Source organism: Hirundo rustica, chromosome 4 (genome assembly GCF_015227805.2).
Source record: "Hirundo rustica isolate bHirRus1 chromosome 4, bHirRus1.pri.v3, whole genome shotgun sequence".
Lineage (NCBI taxonomy): Eukaryota > Metazoa > Chordata > Aves > Passeriformes > Hirundinidae > Hirundo > Hirundo rustica.
Genome location: NC_053453.1, coordinates 57,698,175 through 57,718,500, shown reverse-complemented (window position 1 = coordinate 57,718,500; position 20,326 = coordinate 57,698,175). Strand labels below are relative to the sequence as shown.

Here is a 20,326-nt window from a genome sequence, read left to right as displayed (position 1 = left end):
TCACTTCTGTAAGTTTCCTCTAATTTCTCCTTTAAGTTTTTGCATCATTTTCTGCTCTCGGCATTATTTTGTAATAAGCATACTATGGTAGACCTTTCTGGACATTAAAACTCAAGTGAACATTGAAGCCATCCCACTTGGCTTCATGACTGGATCCAGAGGTTTTGAGATTGGAGAAACATTGAGAAAAGCTGTGTTTTAGTGTAGTCACTATTATAGCTGCGGCTAGGTTCTCTGTCACCTTCTCCTAACAAAACCTAACACCCAGGAACCTGAGGGGCAGAAGCTCTCCTAGAGATGTCCCTAGATTTCCTTTCTCTGGGAAATCACAGGAGACAAAAAGCTGTCTGAAGAGTAACCAGTGCTGGTTGGAGATGTGACCAAGGAAAAAGAGTAGATGCTTAACTTGGGGATTTGTGCTGTGTTTCACCCTAAAAAATTTGGAAAATGCTCCTTATCAGTCTATCTCAAGTCAAGAGAGAGTGGTAGAAACGACATTTGACTTTCTCTTGAAATCGGCACTTCTCTTTGTGTGTGGTAAGCAGCTGGGGCATCTCCTCAGAAGCTATAAAGAGTTTCCTTTTATAGTTAGAAAGTTGGGCAGTGTAGACGACATAAAGGAAATTTTTTGTCTTCTAGTCCTAGCCATAGATATAGCCATGTGGTTGAGAAGTACAGAGTTTCAACAGAAAGTAATACAATTATTTCTATCTTTGCTTCCACCCACAACTCCCAAGGAATAGTCAGAAGCTTTGACCTTGACTCTAAACCAGGAATTCCAGCTCAGCCAAAAGGTATTCTTTATATTTGGAGTCTCTAGTGAAATACAGAGAGATGGAAGAAAAAAAAATTCCTCACAGCTATTTCCTGTGCAATTTAAAGGCAAATACTACCATTGATTACACTTTATTTAAAGGAAGCAGAGTATGAGAATAGAGGGCTTAAAGTACTACTTTTATTGACATATTATTTACAACAAAATAAAAAAACTATTGCGTTTTTACCTCTGCAAATAATGTGGCATTCTTAAAAATTCCCAAGAAATCAAGCAACATTTTAAAATTTTAAGAATATGCTGCATTCTGTAGTACATTTAATATGAGGGCCTCAATTTGTTTTACCAATGTTACTGGGCTTATTTCTCTCTAGTTTTGTTTTAGATTGAACTCTTAACAAATAAGAGGGGGAAGGTTGAAGCAGATTAGATTTCTTCTTCACAAATAAGTAGCCAGGTAGAGCACACACATTACTTGGCATCCAAGGGGCCACATACATATCAGCTTCATAACATTCCTGTTGAATGATGCAACTACACTCTATTGATTACAACTGTGCAAGACTTTCCTAAAACAGGGTGGTCATTCATAAGTAAAACCTTCCTTAGTTTTCCATGTCAAACAAGGTCAACGTTTGTGGGGGTGTTACGTTATTTCAAGTGAAAACTCAGAGTGTCAGAAAACAGCAAAGAGTAGAGACAAAGTCTATCTAAACTGACAGCAGATAAAGGTCAAGATTGCAAAGGTAATGATCTCCTTTGAGACATTGGAAGCCCATCCTATTATTTTAAATTAAGGATGACCTAGCTTAGGGTAGAGATTTGAAACAGATTGTGAAACATTAGAATAATTGAGATTGAAACCAAGGAGAGTTACTGCTAATGATTAGCATATCACATGACCTCTTACCTTGAGGATCACAAAGTACACCTAACAGTAGGTCTGATTGCTGGGCAGTAACAGCTACTCTTGTGGAAAGCAAGCATGAGAGGCCTCTGAACCAGCAGCAAACATTTTGCTGGTAGAGAAACAGCTGAGATACATACACAGTAAAAGGACAATTTCTCTGCTGCTCTAAGGATGTATTGTCTCATTGTTTTTTCGTGCAGAAAAAAGAGTGGGAGATGGCAGTCTTTACATGCACTCCAGCAATAAAACATTTGTAGGATGCTCACATAATCCCCAATTCTGCTGCTAATAAATGCAACAGACTTTGGTGTATAAATGAAAACCTGACAAGTTTGTAGGATAATGTATGTATGAGAGAGTCCAGTAATTTTAATACTGTGTTTAGCACCAGAATACTAAGCTAAACAGCACTCTGGAGTAGGTGCTTATTAACAAGTGTTGAGGTGTTAAATGCAGAAAAGAAGGCTTCTTTTGTGGATAGTGGATTACTTTGCATACATAAAACTAAGGTTTCAAAAGTGAACTTAAATAAAATGTGCCAAGAAGATAGTGAAAATCTCTGCAATTTATATGTCGAGGAAATTAGGATTTTCTGTAATTTAGCAGTACAAGAGTCTGAATTTCTGTTTTTATTGCATGCCAGGAGAAAACATTGAAAGCAATGACTCCATGAATAGAAATAAATAGGAATAGGGTGGGTATGATCAGAAAACCAAAAAACGATAGCTTAGAAGACAAGAAGCTTCAGTCATGAAGGAATATCAAGAATATCAGAGAAGCACATATTGTTATTAAAAGTAAATGCTAGCTTCAGAGGCTATAGGAGCACAAATTCTATCATGTTTTGAAAAAAATATATTAATGAATGTATTCAGAATGAATATACTCCTAGCTAAAACTTTCATTGATTTTTGTTGTTAAGTGGCAAATACCTGAAAATCAGAAATAGATTTCTATTACATAAAAGTTGAGTATTTATTGATCCTCACTATTGCAGAGTTAATTTTAGCTATTGCCTGTACTAGTGTTAGTCTTTCTTATCTTAGCACGCATGAATTTTCCTCCACCAGTATTTAAATGAAGCAGGTGGATACCTGGATGTGGCAACCTTCTACTTGCTGCCTTTCAGCTCTTCTTTTTTTCAAACCAGATGTTGAAGCTTAGTGTGTTTTTAATATGACACAGTGTGTAGTTTAACTGTTTGCTGGTAGTCTGACATAACATGCATGTGTATCTCTGCCTAATGAGTGTCTTGGGTTTAGTATGTGCTCTTCAGTGACAGGTCAGTGGAAAGCAGGAATAGAGCAGGTGGAATAGCAACAGCCGGAAAGTGGTGAAAAACAGTAACAAGTTTGAAACTGAAAATTTGTCAGAAACTCAGAGAAGTTGAACACAGGCAAAACTTTATTCTTTATTGAGATTTCATAGTAACTGAAGACTTCAGCATCTTCCAGATATAGGATACTAGTCCTAGTTAGCAGCCTGGATGATCATAGCTAAGCTTATTTACAGCAGTTGCAGACTCCAATGGATTACATGAAAGTGTTTAGCAATTAAATGAAAGAAAGGGTGGACTTACTGAAGTAAAAGCCTCTGTCTCCGCACACGAACTGAAGAGCATCAACCAGCTCAGCACCACAGAGTGTTTCTGGGCCAGCAGCAACAGAACTGGTTAAGGTAAGCAAACACAGGGCAAGGTAGAAGAAATGGATGTAGGACACAGTGTGCATCTTCACCTGACAAGGAAGCAGAAGCAGTGTCAGAATTTCCCCAAAGAGTCTTACAAAAATTGACTCCTGCACCCTTGTGAATGAGAATGAATATGTACTGTGATTTCTCGGACAATAAACATGGAATCGGGAAATGTCTCACCATGATTTTGCAACTGCCTACATGTTCTAATCCATATATATTGGAAACTGATTATTTATTCTGGTGAATACTCACAATCACATCTAGTTAGGGAACTGTGTAGTAACTATGACTTATATTTGCTTTTGGAAAGCAAAATATGGAAAAGTGGAAGAGACAAAGGGAAGCCTGGAATAATAGGAATAAGGAAAACAACCTTGAATTGGTTTGTCTCTGACCAGATAAGCTAAGAGGGAATATCACAGGTGCCTGCCAATGTATTGTGGGAAATAGGGGTGGCATATGACAGAGGAGAGCTATTTAAACTAAACCCCACACTGTCACAAGAATAGAAAAATCTAAACTTGCTGTAAGGAAATTTGGCCCAATAGAAAAAGAGCTCATTATTAGCACTCCACAGTTCTCCAGCCGCCTTAGAAAGGAATACCAGGACGAACCAAAAATGTTGCAAAGTTCAACTTGCCAAAGTTACAGGAGTTGATGTGAGATCTTCTGTAGCAGAAGACCACATTCAGTGACTCTTACAGTAACCTGCTACTAGCAGGCAAACATTTTGGAAACATTTGACAAATTAAGATGAGCATGAGTTTTAATCCATTAAAGATTTGTATTTTTACTTGTTGCAAGAAGCTATACTTCATTGACCTTCATTATACCCTCTTAGGCAGCTGTGGCCATGAGGTTTACGCAGAGGTGATAATTCTTGTCTCATTTAAGTTTGGTTACAAACTATCTTTTTCCTGTACTTTGAAGAAAGGCCAGTTCTCTATGGGTGTAAAATTGCACCAATCCATTTATCCACTTCCTTTTGTATCCCTTTATGACCACCTAATTTCTTGCCCAACATGCAAAGAAGATAGCCTTTTCTTTTAATACTAGGAAAAGCTATATATGTATAGCAGCAGGACACTGAGTAATGTGCTTAATGCACATTCTGAACTTATTTAGATCACTTGCCAAAAAGCAGTTTTGAAAGGTGTAAATCTGCATTTAATTTCATCCTCTTTCAAGGTTAACATTAACATTGCAGTCAGGTAAGAAGTTACAAATCTGTCTTCCACATACAGTTAAACTTGGCTTAAAACTGCTTTGTATTAGCAGTTTTGTACAAAGTAATTGAAGTAAAATCATTAATTTTCCCTAAAGTTTATTTCAGGGTTTCAGGGACCATTTAGTCTTTAATATTTCTACACTGAACTTTTGAAAAAAAAAAAGAAGTTATCTATTTTCTGATCAACTGGGATCTGATCCAGTGGGGTATTGAGCCTTGTTTAGTCAATAATTTTTAAGAATTCTTTTTTTCTTGGCAAGAGATCTTAGTGCCTTGCTGGATGAGCCCCTTATTTCTACTGTGACAATAACGAACAATTTTAAATCCCATGATATATCATAAAAAAAGAATAATTATTTTCCCATTCACAAGTGTCTTTAGCCAACTTTGCCATGCAAACCCCAACAAGCTCAAATGCATGGACATGACTTCAATGGCAGATGGAAAAAGATCAGATTATAAATGAATGATGACAACATGAGGCTCTATTTCCTGTAATGATTCCATATCTTAACAAAAATTTCTTTCTTCCTTAGCCATATTTTTGAATTTATAAGATAAATATGATGCACCTGCAGTTTAAGATGGTTCCCAGTTCTGAGGAGGTAAAGCAGAAAGCTGTTTAGCACACTGCCTCAGAAAGCTGAAAGACATTACAAATACAAGAACATTATGTATTTAACAATTTGTTCTTGTATAACATTCGGTCCAGAAATAAACATAAATTTTAGACATTTAACAATTTTTATTTTTCAAGACTTCTCAGCTGGCTTACATTTTCAGATAAATATCAGCACTGAACTATGACAAAACAGATTATCTACTGTTTTTCCTTTAGTGGATGCCAAAAAAAGGCTGCATAGTATAAACCACAGAGAATTTCTAACTTTATCTCCAAATTTAACAACAGTCAAGAACTTTCAAACAAGTAAAAACTTTGTAGAAAAGAAAATAAGCTCACATGTTTCTAGGGGTCAATCAATTATTTGATAAATTAAGTACTGTTTCATCAAAGTAAATTCCAAAACACAGTATAAATCTTTAACTTTACTTCATCATTTTAATTAAGCATAACATTAATTGATTCAATATGTTTGTGATAAAATCAAAGTACCCCTTTATATCTGAGGGGAATAGTCTTAAGAAAATACAAAGTTGTAATCCAATGTTGCTTCAGGTTTTCTACAATCAAGCAGAGTACTTACATTATCCCCAATTTGACTAGAAAGTTGAGAGCTTAAAAGAAAAAGCATTGGTGTGTGGGTGGAGTTTTTTGAAGCATCTAATTACATTAGGAAATTGAATACAGGTTCAAGATGAGCCTGGTTAAGCACTTCTTTTAGCTGCATAGAATGACTGACCATATTTTCACAGCTGGAATTTCCTCTTTTTTCAGTAAAATAGCCAGCTTTTGCTACATTCCTCTATTAGTAGTCCAGAAAAGTAGCACCACGAAGGAATGTTATATATGAACACTCTACATCTCATTTACTTCTTAATTCTTCTATGTAAGTCCCCTTCATTTAATAAACTATCACTTGACACAAGTTGTGCATAAGAATTCTTCACATGCTTGGTCATTTTAGTAACATGTAAGAACATCTGCAAGAATTATAAGTATCTTGAACGAGGCAACATTTTTTTGGAGAGCATAGGCTACAACAAGAAATCAAGAGTTATATATTCAAAATTACATTTTATTCCAGAGGGGTTGGGCCAGATTACCAAGCCATAGTAGAAATGTGCAATTATTATGAAATATCAGTATCCACTAGTAATTGTTAAATAAATAAAGCATGTATACTCTAGAGTGCATCAAGGTTTAAATACTGTTAACTTTGAGCAAAGAATCTGGGCTACATGCTAACCTAAATCGATATGTTCCATTGATTCCAAGGAAGCTTGGCAGGATGCAGAGCTGAGGAACTAGCACATTACTTTTATGTCTCTTAGTGCCTTGCTCAATACTTAAAAAACCCCAACCCTTCATCTCTCAAGTATATTGGAAAGGATGCCCATTTATACATTAAGGGAATGATTTCATCCCTTGCAATTACAGACCTGTAATTAGGTCATTAAGGAATGAGATAAGTGTGGTTTTAGTGTAAGACCAATTAAAAAAAAATAATTAGGCCCTAAACAATTAAAATAAGATAATTCTTTCAGCTACATAAAAGTCCTTGCAAAATATTAAGGGAGAAAAAGTTCTTGAAGGATATAAATTTGCAGATAAAGGAAAGTTGGACTGAAGCCAATTGACAGAAACAGAGGTCAATGCACCTACTGAAGTCAAATTTACCTTAAGGCAGTTTATGTTACTGTGCAGAAATTATAGGGTCATAACATCAAACTTCACATGCAAACTTTCCTGAAAAAGCCCTCCCTAGAAGGGAAAACTTGGAGATGAACATGTAAGGGAATTTCCATTTTCTTTATGTACAATTGCTTAAGCTGTACAAATATGCAAGGTCAGCAAGAGTCGCAGCTGGTTTCTAATGTAGAAAACAAACTGAACTTCTCATTTACTTTTAATTTATGAAAGCAAAAATCAAGTAAATGCCACGATGCTGCCAGAAAACTGCTGCAGTGACAACATCCCTTAAAAGTTTCCTTGTGAAAGCATGAACATTTTCTCTATAATTGTGTATAATAAAACTGCAGAAACTTAACATGTGAATAATACCTTTTTCCTATAAAACCCTGCACCTGCAGAAAACAGCTAAAAGTTCTTGTATTCAGAAGCATTCATTAACAATATAGACAATGATGTAAGTGGACCTTTTAATAATGACATCTCTGAAATATTACAAAGTTCTCTGAATAGAAGTGAAATCTAAGACATGTATTTGCAATAGTTTTCCCTCACAGTTATCTATGTAATTGCAACTATTACATACAGCCATTTTCCAGATCACATAAAATTGCATGTTCAGCAATTTATAAATAATCCTCAGTTCTAAAATAATGTTATTGAAAAGTGCACAATACTCCTCTAGCCAGCAGCAGACAATACACAGCAAAATAAAACTAAAAAAAATATTTGAAATAGTAATAAAGATTTACCTTCAAGAAATCACACAAGCAGCACTTAACTAATTGTGTTGAAAGACTGTTGATTTTTTCCATTGCTTCTTGAAAGTGCAAAGTCTGGAAATGAATTTGTTAGCAGTAATGATGAGAAAAAAGAAATCCAGAGAGATGTGAGATGTTGAGAGCAATGTCACATTTCAATATTGAGGACTTTATTCCATTGCGCAGGCTCTATCTGCTCTGATTTTAGCAGTGACAGTGAGATTTAGCAAACAGAAGAGGGATTTAGAGAAAATCCTCACATTTATCTACATTACACAGACACTGTAGACAGGAAACAGCTGGGGGAGCATTTGCCTCTCTCTCTCTCCCTCTTCTGGCAAAGTTACCGAGTAAGGACTTTTTTGGGCATGGTGACAAATAACATCATACCTTTGCATTTTAAAACTAGAGCACAGAAGCATATTTTTTTCCCTTTAAAAGAATGTGAATTAGTGACTGAGGGGTTAGCAGACAAAAAGAGCTTGTGCTGCCATGAAAAATAAGAAAATGTATTCTGGTTAACTTTCAGGTAGCTGTGCATGCATTTGTATTTATGTCTGTGTGTCTGCATTTCAAATATATAAAAACTTAAATACGTATGGGCAATATTTGTATATATGCATACCTTTGTGTATGTATATATACATACATTTTTTTTTGCATAGGAGCATAGGTATTTTATTTATATAGTACGGAAAGGCAGGCAGGCAGTTATCTACCTCTTCCTTAATGTGTCTTTACGTTATTAAACTTGGCACGCCTATATGCTGAGTACCACTTAAAACCTCCAACTCTCTCTGCGATTAACCCTAAAATAGCAGTTTGTAATTTGCTAAAAATAGCAGAATTGTTGAGAAAGTTGTAAATAGGGCAAAATAGCTTTGTGATCTTTCAACAACCACATAGGAGAAATCATGTAATTTCCTAGAACTTACAGTACTATGAATATAGTAACACAAGTAGCCCAGTTTGGGGGGCTTCCATGATATTTATCTTAAATCTGCTGCTGTAATTATAAAGTGATTATCCTCCCCCTTTTTAGTAGTAATCTTCGAATTTCTCTTGATACCAATTTAAATGACACGGGGAAAGAGAGAATTCAATTATTAGTTCTGCAATACCTAACTTGTGCCTTTTTATTTTTCCTCAATTATGAGTATATTATAAATAACACCAGCTGGCCAGCAACATGCTCTCACGGGTTATGATGTCATTCAAATCCCTCAACTGTGTTAGTGGCTTGCAATGTGCTCCAAGCCAGCTGTTTTTCTATTTATAATGTATGCTTGCATTTTAATACTTAGCTATTGAGGATAAAGTTGTGATGTTGTTTTATAGATGCATTTCGTACTTGTTGCCCTTTGGGCTTGGAAGATGGCACTTAAAAGTAGAGGACTGAACAAGGCTGCAGCTCCAGAGACCAAACACGTCACAAGCAGTGTATGATTTCCATAAAAGCTGTTTCAGAACATTGCATTTTAGCCCTGTCCGCTTCCACTAAGTGAGAGTTGTATGCTGAGGTGCTAGCTGTACTTTATTATTGAAAATTACAATTGAGATCATGTCGGCCCAGATTCGTTCTTGGTTTTCAGATCCACCTTGAACTGTAGGGTGCTTGCCAGGCAGAAAGGACACAATTAGTTATTTGTACCCTCTATGAATGCCTAACACTCTGCTCTGTGTAGTTTTAAACAGTGTATGGTTAGCTAAGCTGATTAATCTTTGGAAGGGATTTCTTCTAATGTATCATAATGGCAGAAGCACAGGGCACTTTGAGGTAAGTTTGCTTAGTTCAGATAATACTAATATTTCAAGTATTCTGATACACATTTGTACCACAGGTACTGTGTTTTAAGGTTCTGCTCTGTTTTATTCTCCCCTTTGCATTTTAGAAGCCATCGAATGCACATACCGTGATGAAGCCTACGGCAACCCATAGGACATGTATCACTTATTCCAATAGCCTTAGAGAAGAATGTGGGAAGACAAATTAGAAAGTTCTGATAATCTTTTTTCTTTTCTTTTCTTTTTCTTTTTTCTTTTTTTTTTTTTTTTCTTTTACAGTACTACAGGTGGGTGCCCACACCCTTCTGCCTTTTTCTTCCTAAATAAGAGAAGGAATACACTCCTTCATAACCTCCCTGCTGCCCAGGCTTCAAATGCCCTTCTCACTCCTCACTGCTTGCTTTCTCCTAGGTTTCACCAGGCGTCTCTTGGTCGTGAGAGCAGCATGCAGTAGAAGATTCAGCTTTGGGCTGCCAGGGTAGTCAGAGAATCATAGTGTCTCTAAACACCTGGTAATTCTGGTTCTTTCCACAGAGCCATTCTCAACACCTTTCCTCAATGCACCTGACCAGCCTAAGGTTCTGTTGCACTTCACTTCTTTCTTCTGGTTCTTGTTTTAAAGTGGTATTGTGAAAAAGCAGGAAAACAGAAAAGATTCAAAAAAGGTTTCCATTAGGGATTTTTAGTCTTAGTGCAGTGCTTTTCCTCACTAAGAAGTTATTCCATTTTTTTAAACAGAAAATTAAAAATCCCTTAGGTCATACTGATCGGGGGATCACTAGTTTCCTAAAACATAGCTTCTGTCCTGGTGGTAATATTCTAGTCAGTATAGCAGTCAGTTATCTATTGGAAATTGGTTCGTTTTTCCCTTGTTAAATATAGTAACATTTTAAACCACTTAGAATAAAGTACTATATGACTGCATGCTTATGCAGTTGTTTACATTCCCTTAAATAGAATGCTCCTGTAAACTACAGAGTTTATGGCAGTTTTCAAAGTATTTATAAGAGATATGCAGATCAGAGAAGTTTTCTAATTGCAATGCTTGTAGCTATTCTACATTAAAAGCAATAGCATATATATCCTTGTTTAGCTTCTTAAGGGTAACCTTCAGTATTATAGCAGCCACAAAGATACATGAAATGTGTGAGAGATGGAATCAGGTATTTAGGAATTTGTGTGTGCTGATCCTCATCTTTTGTACTTTAACACTCCAATGATTTCACTAACGTGCTCTAATGCTATAGAGCCCATGTATCGGTTTTTCCAGGGGCAACTCTGTTTTATAGAAGATAGCAAATACACAATTATCCTAATTAATATATTGTCCCTACTTAAATCCTTTCTTAAAAGGTAGGAACATTGCCACAATGCCTGAAAATGCCTGAACCAGTGTGCTTTTGTCTTGCATTCTCTGTTAGATCACTCTTACCAAATGCAATTATTAGTCTCTGTCGTTTGGTGTTTTTTACACTGGGATTACAAGTTTTCTGATAGAAAACCAAGGCAGAACCACTAGTAGATAGAACCACTGTAGTTGATATCACCACTATAACAGATATTACTGAGAGGGTGATAGGGCAGAGAGCATGGTTTAGGAGAGGATTGAAGAAGGCGATAAACACAGTGGCTGGCAAACAGCTGTTCTTCATTATATAAAATAGCAGAAACAAGATTGTCTTTGGAGGAAGGGATGAAGGGGAGTATTTTATTAATGTGGAATTTTGCGTTGAAGTTAGTGATTAGTCAAGTATATAGTGGAAAATTCCTTTCATCAAATTAAAAGTTGGGAAGTCAAGGAAAAAATCATTTTGCTAATTGATTTGAGCTAAAGAATTTCTTTTTAAAAAAAAGCCTCAAGCACCTTTTGTAATGATGATCTAAGCGGCATCATCACTAGATGAAATACAAGTAACAAATTTGATGACAAGGATGAGGGCATGCAGTCTGAGCTGTCATTACTTTGTCAGTATTGAAGAGACACCAAGGAGAAGGCAGTGCCATGAAAAACAGTTTCTCATTTGGGTAAAACAGGGAGAGTGCAAGCTTCATGATTAAGTTTTAGAGAGGATCACATAATTTGAAATCCTTTGTACTGTCTGATCAAGAAAAACGTGAGCAGGCGGGATGTGTGAGAATGTCCAGAATTATGGTTTATAGGTAGCAGCGGTAGAAAAAATTCCTCAAAACGGTAACAGCTCAAAATTAATCCATGGACTTGTAAACTGATGGTGTATGGTAAAAATGCTGTGATGAATAAGACAAAATTATTTCAAAATTTTAATGTATAGCATTAATTAAAGTACTTACTGTTTTGAATATCTTTATATTAACATGGTGTTTTCCTTGGTTTTTGAAACAAATGTGCTGAGAGTAATATAAAGACAAATGCTGATCTTCTTTTCCTACTCAAATGAAATATACATTGACTATTGGATATAATGGTTCACATTTTGAACAATTAATTTTTTAAAAATTATATTATGGAAGTTACACATTAATTAAGTGGCATGAAATGAGCTATAATTGTGACTGTAAAATATGAAAATTAATATTAAATTAACAAAACTAAAAAGCTCAAACAAAATGTGTTTCAACATTTTTGAAAGCTTTTTGTTAGGGTGTTTTTTAAAAAAAATTCTGCTTTGTGGGAAATTTTGAAATAGTTTGTTCTGATTCAGAATAATCAAAATACCAACATTTTCCATTAAACTGGAAATTCCCAGTTTTAGCTGTTTGTAGGCCTGCTCTCACTTTCCCAATATTAAGTCCTGAATAGGTCATCTTTGCTCAAAAAAGTTGCTTACTTTCTCATTCCTAACAGCAGCAAAAAGTCAGAATTAGGACAGAAAGAAATTAAGGAGATATGACTGCATAAGCTCTATCCTTGCATGCATAGAACGAAAGCAAAATAAGTGGGAATTGGGATGGGAAGCAATTAAGATATATGTGTATGAAGGGTGATTTCTATGAATGATTTAAGTGCCACTGTCACAGACAGAAAGAGGCATAACCTTAGATATTCCCATTATTACTTAGACTGTTTTCTCCACATTTAGGTGAAATGTAGAGACATAATTTTTTCCTGAGTCATCATTAGCATCAAGGCTAAATCTGTGCTCATAGACTTTTATAAAATAAGGTCTAGCACATATGTTTAATGGTATTTTGCTTTTTCTGTAAGTTAGACACATGAATGTCAATGCCTATGTGTGGTTTTTTTTAATTTGCTGACTTAGAAAAAAACTGTAAAGAGAACTGACTAGTGTAAATTTTATTACAAGCAGGTTGTGTATGTCCATACAAAGCAGTGAAAGAAAATGGCAAAATTGCCCATCTGTCTTGGCCTGAAGAGCACTTGCATGAGTTAGACACCTCATAAACTACTCCATATTTTACTTATAAGCAAACTCTATTCAGAGATGAAATAAGACATCTCTAAACAAACAAACAAACAAATCTGCTTTGACCATTTAAGATTTATTTAATTTACAATTAATCTGGAACTTCTTGTATGTGTTAGGATTATTTCTTCTGGGTTCACTTCTCTTCCATCTCATGATGTAAAATTCAGAAGGGGCTTATCCTATTAAATTTATACAGTTTTGTGGACTGAAGCCAATGTATTCTGCCCATTCAAATACTGAGCTCTGTCACTGACATTTTTCTGTCTATTTTCTTCAAATAGAAGTTACAGATGAACCAGTCATCTCTAGTTTGACTTGTTGATATAGCGATACGCTGGTTTATTTTGAACAAAACATTAAAAGCTAATGGAACAAAAAATAACCCAAACCCATAAACAACCTCATCTAATTCTGATTCTTAGATTTTGGTCAACCATGCTTTCATCAAGAAACTTCTGAATAATTTAAGTACTAAAAAGAACCCACAGAATGACAAAGTTGCTCCAAATAAAAGATATATTGACTCTGATTCATGAGTGCTTCCCTGTAACAGACTTCACTGCCATTTTGAACAGAATTGTCTGATCAAATGGCCAATTCTGATTTCCTTTCCCTATTTTCATCTTAAAATATGAAGTACATTAAACTATAGCAGAATTATCTTTACCCATGCATAGATTTTGTGGTTCGGAGCAGTATCTTCTTTGTAAGCTTGATGTATTTTATACCCTTTACTTATATCTGCTTTGCTTAGATAATGTTAGTTTTGTCATTGGAACTGGGTTTAGGTTTTCTGGAAGGCAGTGGCAGCTTAGGCCATTGAGACCAATTTTGCAAACCTGGGTTTGCTGTTCTGGGTTTCAGGGCATCCTGTATGTAAATGAATTAGAACAAGCAAAAATGCACCTTTGATCTCTAACAGATCTTAAATATGGTTACAGTGAACTTGGCTCTTATTATAATTTCTACCTTTGAATTACTTGAGCCACTTGAGTAATTTCTCCAACCAGTTCCATGTGTCCCAGTCTGTGAGATAGGAAAAATAGTTACTTTAGATACTTTGAGACTCATAGAGGGAAAGCAGAGCAAGCCATATTATGTATTTTTTGGAAAATGTTATCATGGCTGAAAGAACACCTCTGTGTGTTTATAGGAAGTGACAAGCTACTGTGTTAGCCTTGCACATTTTATGTCTCTGTCATCTTCCAAATGTGTTAAGCACAGCTGGAAGAATTCCCAACAGATGCTTCCTTTTACTTATTTTCTTTTTTTTTTTTTTTTTTTTTTTCTATTACACCATTCACAAGTGTTCTTGTCAAAGACCTGCTTCACAAAACTTTTTTTCTGGAATGATTTTTGTATGATACAAGTACAATCAGGTATGATAAATGTTTATGCTTCATTACTACGCTGCTTAAAAAAGCAAGGCTGTTATTTAAACTTGAGTAAGAGAGGAGAAAAATCTCTAAAAATAATGAAATATAACTGGAAAGGGAACTGAATCCCGTGAAGTGGTAAACACCAATGCCTAGCTTCCCTATTAATTAGGATGTAAGGGAACAATTTATTAACTAATACTTACTCTAAATATGGACACATGACTGGTTTATAGTTCCTGATTCTACAAGCAGACTCATGAGCCTGACATATTTTCCAGCCTCTGAACCTGTCTCTGAGTTGAACCATGCCCCTGTGCAGGAAAACGCTCCACCTTTCTGGCAAGGTTGCTGGCTGGGGTCCTTTTCAGTGGTAATGAGCATCTGCAATGCTGATAGTAGTTATCCTTTAAGATTGGCAAGATCATTTTGAATCTTATGCATGCTTTCTGTGATAGTTCATACTCTCTTTCTTCAATGTTATGTAGAATTTCAGATTAAAAAAAAAAAAAAAAGGAAAAAAATCATTAATATGATAGGTTTTGATATATGAAAACAGAAAGAAGTAAGAAAACATGTTTTAACTTTGTAAAAGAAGGGCAAGTCCTGCAAGGAGTATCATGGGCTAAAAGTTTAAATGATGAAGAGAAATAAATCTTAAGCTATTTTCTTTACTTGTTTGGAATTTTAGCTTTTCTCACAAAAGACTAAGAGAAAGAGAGCATATTTACTTTGTATTCTGTGTTATCTGTTTAAACAGGACTTTCCTGTTTCTATGTCTACTTTACAGCTCTCATATTTCAGTTTCCTATTTTTCTTGCCTTTTTTTTTGTTGTTGTTGTTACATATCAAAGATTATTATTGCTTCTTTAAAAAAATATGTGAACATTTTTTAATGGGCAAGAGCATCAACATTTTGGTAAAGAACTGAACATTTCGGTAAAGAACTGAATATTGGTGCAGTTTTGAGACCATCATACATCATCAATGTTTCAAAACACTCTGAGATTTGAAAAGTCTAGCAGATTTTATCAGTGGAGAAAAAAATCTTTGCTTAGTATTTGATTTTAAAGCTCTCTCATTCTTTATAAATTTCTATTTCCATTCTTTTTCCTTTTGACATAAAAGAAAGCATACATGCAAGCACAGTATCTACCTGTATTTTGCAATGCTTGTATTTATTTGGGTTTTTTTTATACTTTTCTGTCTTTTGGTGAATGATTCATATTTTAACAGACCATTTTTTATGTGGCTATAGTCATTGTAGTGGATCTGTATGGAACGAGGTCATTCAGAATCATAAGTGTGAACCAGATCAGCTGTGAACACAAGATCACATTTCAGCTAATAAGGCAGAGCAGAATTCAGCGTTGATGTGGTTTTGTGCTGGTTGCAGAAGGAGACGTGGTATTTCATTCTTCATAACACTATAGGGGTGAAGGCAATTGTTATGTGAGCTGGCATGAAGACTGCAGGTACAGAATTAACCTGTCAAAACTCTAACAAATTTTAACAGGCACACTGAGTTTTGTTTGAAGCTTTGTGTCATGTATGCTAGGAATAATTTTATCTAGAATTAGAAGCCCTAAAATTCAGTACTAATAATTGAACTGTGGACTCTAGCAAGATTGGAACATATTGACTTGGAATTGGTTGTTTGTTTTGGTTTGGTTTTTTTTTTAATTCTAGAAATATATTTATACTCTTTACAGAAGATTACATTAGTCTGATAGGTGCATTAAGTTTTTTTCTTTTATTCTAATATTTGCTGATAATTTTTATCGTTTTATTCTACTCTTATTCCAGAAACATTGTTTACAGGGAAACAAAGAGTGTGACAGGTACTTTTCTGTCTACTTTTTGTTGTGATAGCTATATATGATTCTAGTCATATTGCAATACATGAAAACCTAATGTTCAGTTCATTACTGGAAAAACATTTGTCTATTTTGCCAGTATTTCTTCCATCATAAGAATGCACAACATTGCTACTGCATAAAAATAACATCCCTTTCACTCTAAATTAAATAATGGGATTTTATGGTTGAAAAATCAAGCACGGGATATGGTAAGAATAGGACACTGTTGCACCTGAACCCTTTCACCTGCTCCCACTGTGTATTCAGCTTCTTTACTGAATGAAAATTGAATGTTTTTGGGGAAATACTCTGTAGCTAGGTAATAGAATAAAGAGTATGGACTCAAGGTTACCTGAGTGAGCACATATTCGGCATTTCCAAAACCACTTTCCAGGCTTGCAAAACATCCTTCTGAATAGCAAGCATATAATTTCTTGGGCTTTGAGCATGTAACTCGCTCTTTTTCTTCACAGTTTACTCCTCCTGCCACAAAAATGGTATCTCATTACTATTTACTAAAATTATTATTGCTTCTCTGTGGGTGCACACGGCATGTAGTGCCCAAGGACTTGAGAACCATCCTCTATTGTTTTGTTCAGTGCCATACTTACCAAGAATATTGGGTTTGGGGGCTGTGCCTACACTTCACTGGGCAGACAACGCAGGCACCACCTTTTTTTGGAAATCAGAGCAGAGAAGGTCTCACAGCATGCTCAGGTATTGGCTTGAGGCTTAAAATGCATATCTCAGCTGGGGAACTCAGAAGTCCTTCTCAATTTCACTGTCCTTATGTAATCACAGGAAACTCACTGACTAAAGATTGCCTGAGAAACAACCTCCTATAATTTTTATGTGTCTGACTTTTCCTGGAGGCAATCATTTCATGACCTTCAAAATCAAAAAATTCAATGTGATCCAGATGCATTGTGTACTAATTACTTGTATTTGCTTACCACTACTGGGTTTTCCTGGCTCTCAGGTGAGCCGAGAAGTCTCGAGCAATCTTCATTCCAAACACACAGAATGCTTTCATAGCTCAGCAAGCACATGGCCTTTGCCTATCTCCCTGCTATACATGACAAATCAACCAGGGTGTTCTCATGATACAGCTGAGAAGCTTTGTCAAGGAGGTTTGTCTCCTAAAAGCAAATGGCTTGACCAACAATTTCTCTCATTACAGGTGTGAAGGCATACACTGATGCCAAAAACAGGTGTTAATGACAGGTACTAGGTCCCCCATATTTTACTTGTCATTGCTGATGGCTGGTTTTTATTTTCCTTCCTGTCTTTCACTGGAACATCAAGCTGTGCATAGTGAAAAAAGAGCTGTCATGTTCCACTTGGGTATTATACAGGGAGATATTTTTAACATTCTGACATAATTGAATCTAATGACATCTGTATTTGATTTTTTTTTTTTTTTTTGTCATGTGCGCCTCTTTTTAAAAGGCATTGTTTGAATAACAGGTGAGACAGAGTGGTTTGACAAAAAGAAAAATAATATTTTCTCTTAATTCAAAGTGGTTGCTGGCTTCCTTACTACCTACAGAACTGTTAACATTTTTACATGTCAGCTAAAATACTGGTTTTATGGGTAGTGAAATCTGTCCTCAAAATGACTGCTTGAACTGGTAAGTAATCCTAATACTAATGAAAATGTTCTCAGAATCTTGTGTTACAATACAGTATTTTAAATATGCATATGTGTACACGTCTGGCTTGAGTTGATTGTGTATTATAAGAACCAGCTGAAGTTCATGATGTAACCATGTTAACACTTTTTAATAGCTTTTTGAGAACACAACACAATTGTGTTAATGATAATCAGTTAAGGACTCTATTTGTTCCAGATGTTACTTTTCTAGGCAAAAAAAATAAAATAAAAAAAATTTTCTTCTTTATCCCTGCTTAATATCAGGTAGTCAGAAAAGTCCTAAAGTAAACCTAATCTCTTTCTTTAGATAACATACTACTGAGCCATAGCTTGAATTAGATATGTGAATACAATTGTGAAAGAAACATAGATGCCTAGAAAAGCGAAAAAGCGCCTTTTTTTTTTTTTTTTTTTTTTTTTTTTTTTTTTTTTTTCCTTTCTTTCTTTCTTTTTATTTATCCTTTTTTTTTTTTTTTTTTTTTTTTTTCTGGCATGGATCTTTAGTTCCCAGTGGCCTAAAGTCCCACACCACAAATCACTATAATTGGCATGGTTGGCAACTTCTTCTCTCATTGTCAAACAGATCTTTTACAGTAAATTTGTAGGAACTCTGAAATTAAGCTAATACCAGAAGTATCAAAAGAGAAAAAAGAAAGCAAACCACACACAGATTCAAACATACCATTGTATGACTGACTTTTGATAAACTGTACTATTAAGTGACCTATATTAACAAAAAAGAAACATTTATTTATTAGTTGCCTGCATTTCAAAGGGTTGTCCAAGATAAACTTGACATTTAATGCCTCATCAATAAGAAGGGTAGATTTTACTAGACTAATAATAAATAGACATTTCCAGGCTTGTTACTAATGTTAAATAAACATTTATCTTAAAGAATATATCTACAGGAAAGAAAATATTCTGGAACTTTGGAGGTGGCAATCATTATGCATGTAAGTCTATGCTGCAATAGAAGCTGAAAAATATCTTTAGTCATTACAGTAGACTGCAAGAAATACCTTCTTCTAGGACTTTTCATTCCTACATAAAATAGGAATAGGTATGATGGCCCAGAAACTCTCCTGCACAAGGACAAAGAAAGGAATGAAGTTCACTATGGGTTCTAGATTCCTACAGTTATTTACTTCTCTGCATTGCTCCAGAGGATCTCCACAATGAAGGTATCTCAGGCAGAGGACATACACAAGACCACAATGAACGTGTGACTGCATGAGGTGACCACAAGACTTTCAGCCACACCATTCATGTTCACAGGATGTCCTTGGCATGCAGTCACCTCTTGTGAGGATATTTCCTCCTTTCTTTGCTCTATGCCATAAACACTGTGATCTATCACCCCGCTTTTCATAAATGAGCCTTCTCATTGCTGCCCTTCAACATTTCCATTGGTCCTTCTGTGACTGTGTTTTACTGGTCATGGCATTGAAGAGGAGGGAGGAAGGAAGCAGGAGGCTCTAAGGAATGAGCTGACCCTACTGCCCAGAAGGAAAACAGTATTGTTCTGCCCTGGCACTGGTTATTCTGGGCCTTCTTTGTCAGTATCCCTGGTCCTATTCAGTGAGGTGACTACCAGGAATTTAGCTACATGGAACAGGTGCCACATATTTGCTGAGATTTCCTCTAATTTAGTCAAAAAACAAAGGCATTGCCTGGGAAGCAGGTGGACTGGCAGTGTGGAGAGTGCTATAAGGATCACTCAGGACTATAGAGCTCTTCAAAATGCCTGTGGGGGGAGTATAGATTGTCACTGTTTATATGAATACAGGGAAGACCTTGACCTTGGTGGATACTGCTCTTGCAAGGTAAGGGAAATATACCATCTGCATCAACATATATTGGGCATTAGGCCAAAGTAATAGTCTCTGCAAACAGCAAAACCTTTTTTTCTTTTTGGTCAAGCATAGAAGTCACTTCTGTTTTGCAATTCCACTTCTGTTTTACAATTGAAGGTGATTTTAGTAGTCTTACACGGAGAAAAGAGTTGTAAAATATAGTAAAATCTGAAAGATAGGCCTTGTTTTTCTTAATTGTTAAATGCAAACCCTCTTCTGCAAAAGGCATAAAATTATTTTTGCCAATACAGACAGAATCTGTTTAAAAAGGCTACATGTATTTATCATAGTCAGATTAAGCACTGACATTTTTTAGAAGCACTATAACATGTTTATGCCCTTGATGGGCTGCCTTATTTTGATGTTTTTATAGCGTTAGCAAATTTTGCAGTTCAGGGGAAAACAGAAAATTGAAATACCAGTCATGCAACAACAAGGTTGTTTTTTTCCAAAGTATTTAAGAAAAAAAATTTGTCCCCTAACAGTCGTATGTGTTTGTGAAAGAAAAATGGGCAAAGAGTGAGTGCCACTAGCCTTCTCTGAAGGACTGTTGAGTTCTCCACTGAGTGTTCATTAAAAAAATATCTGTTATCACATTTTCTGTATGTGACTCTGAACAGAATGTCCTGCCTAGGGAACAGTGGCCATGTAGACATGAGAGATGTTCCACTGCCTTTAATTGCATCCTCATGACCGTAGACCTGGATAC

The 20,326-nt window shown here is 35.5% G+C and overlaps 1 protein-coding gene and 1 long non-coding RNA gene across 4 annotated transcripts in view; both read right to left on the bottom strand.

Moving 5' to 3' along the window:
- IGF1 (insulin like growth factor 1) overlaps positions 1–7,980 on the bottom strand; it is a 47,218-nt gene extending 39,238 nt beyond the window's left edge. Inside the window, exons 1-2 of one of the 3 annotated variants that reach the window (XM_040063358.1) lie at positions 7,672–7,980; positions 3,265–3,421 (exon numbers count right to left, since the gene is read on the bottom strand). In XM_040063358.1, coding sequence (XP_039919292.1) covers positions 3,265–3,421; positions 7,672–7,734 — 220 coding nt within the window. In that variant the 5' untranslated portion in view covers positions 7,735–7,980. Of the gene's footprint in view, positions 1–3,264; positions 3,422–5,180; positions 5,260–7,671 lie in introns of those variants that run through there. The other 2 variants (XM_058420218.1, XM_058420219.1) reach the window with 2 other exon arrangements.
- A 7,297-nt stretch (positions 7,981–15,277) lies between these two features.
- Positions 15,278–17,190, bottom strand: LOC120752338 (uncharacterized). The gene is made up of 4 exons (XR_005700674.2): positions 17,061–17,190; positions 16,719–16,779; positions 16,460–16,590; positions 15,278–15,675 (listed from the first exon to the last, which is right to left on the bottom strand). It is a non-coding gene; the product is annotated as an uncharacterized LOC120752338 (long non-coding RNA).
- Positions 17,191–20,326: the final 3,136 nt, after the last annotated feature.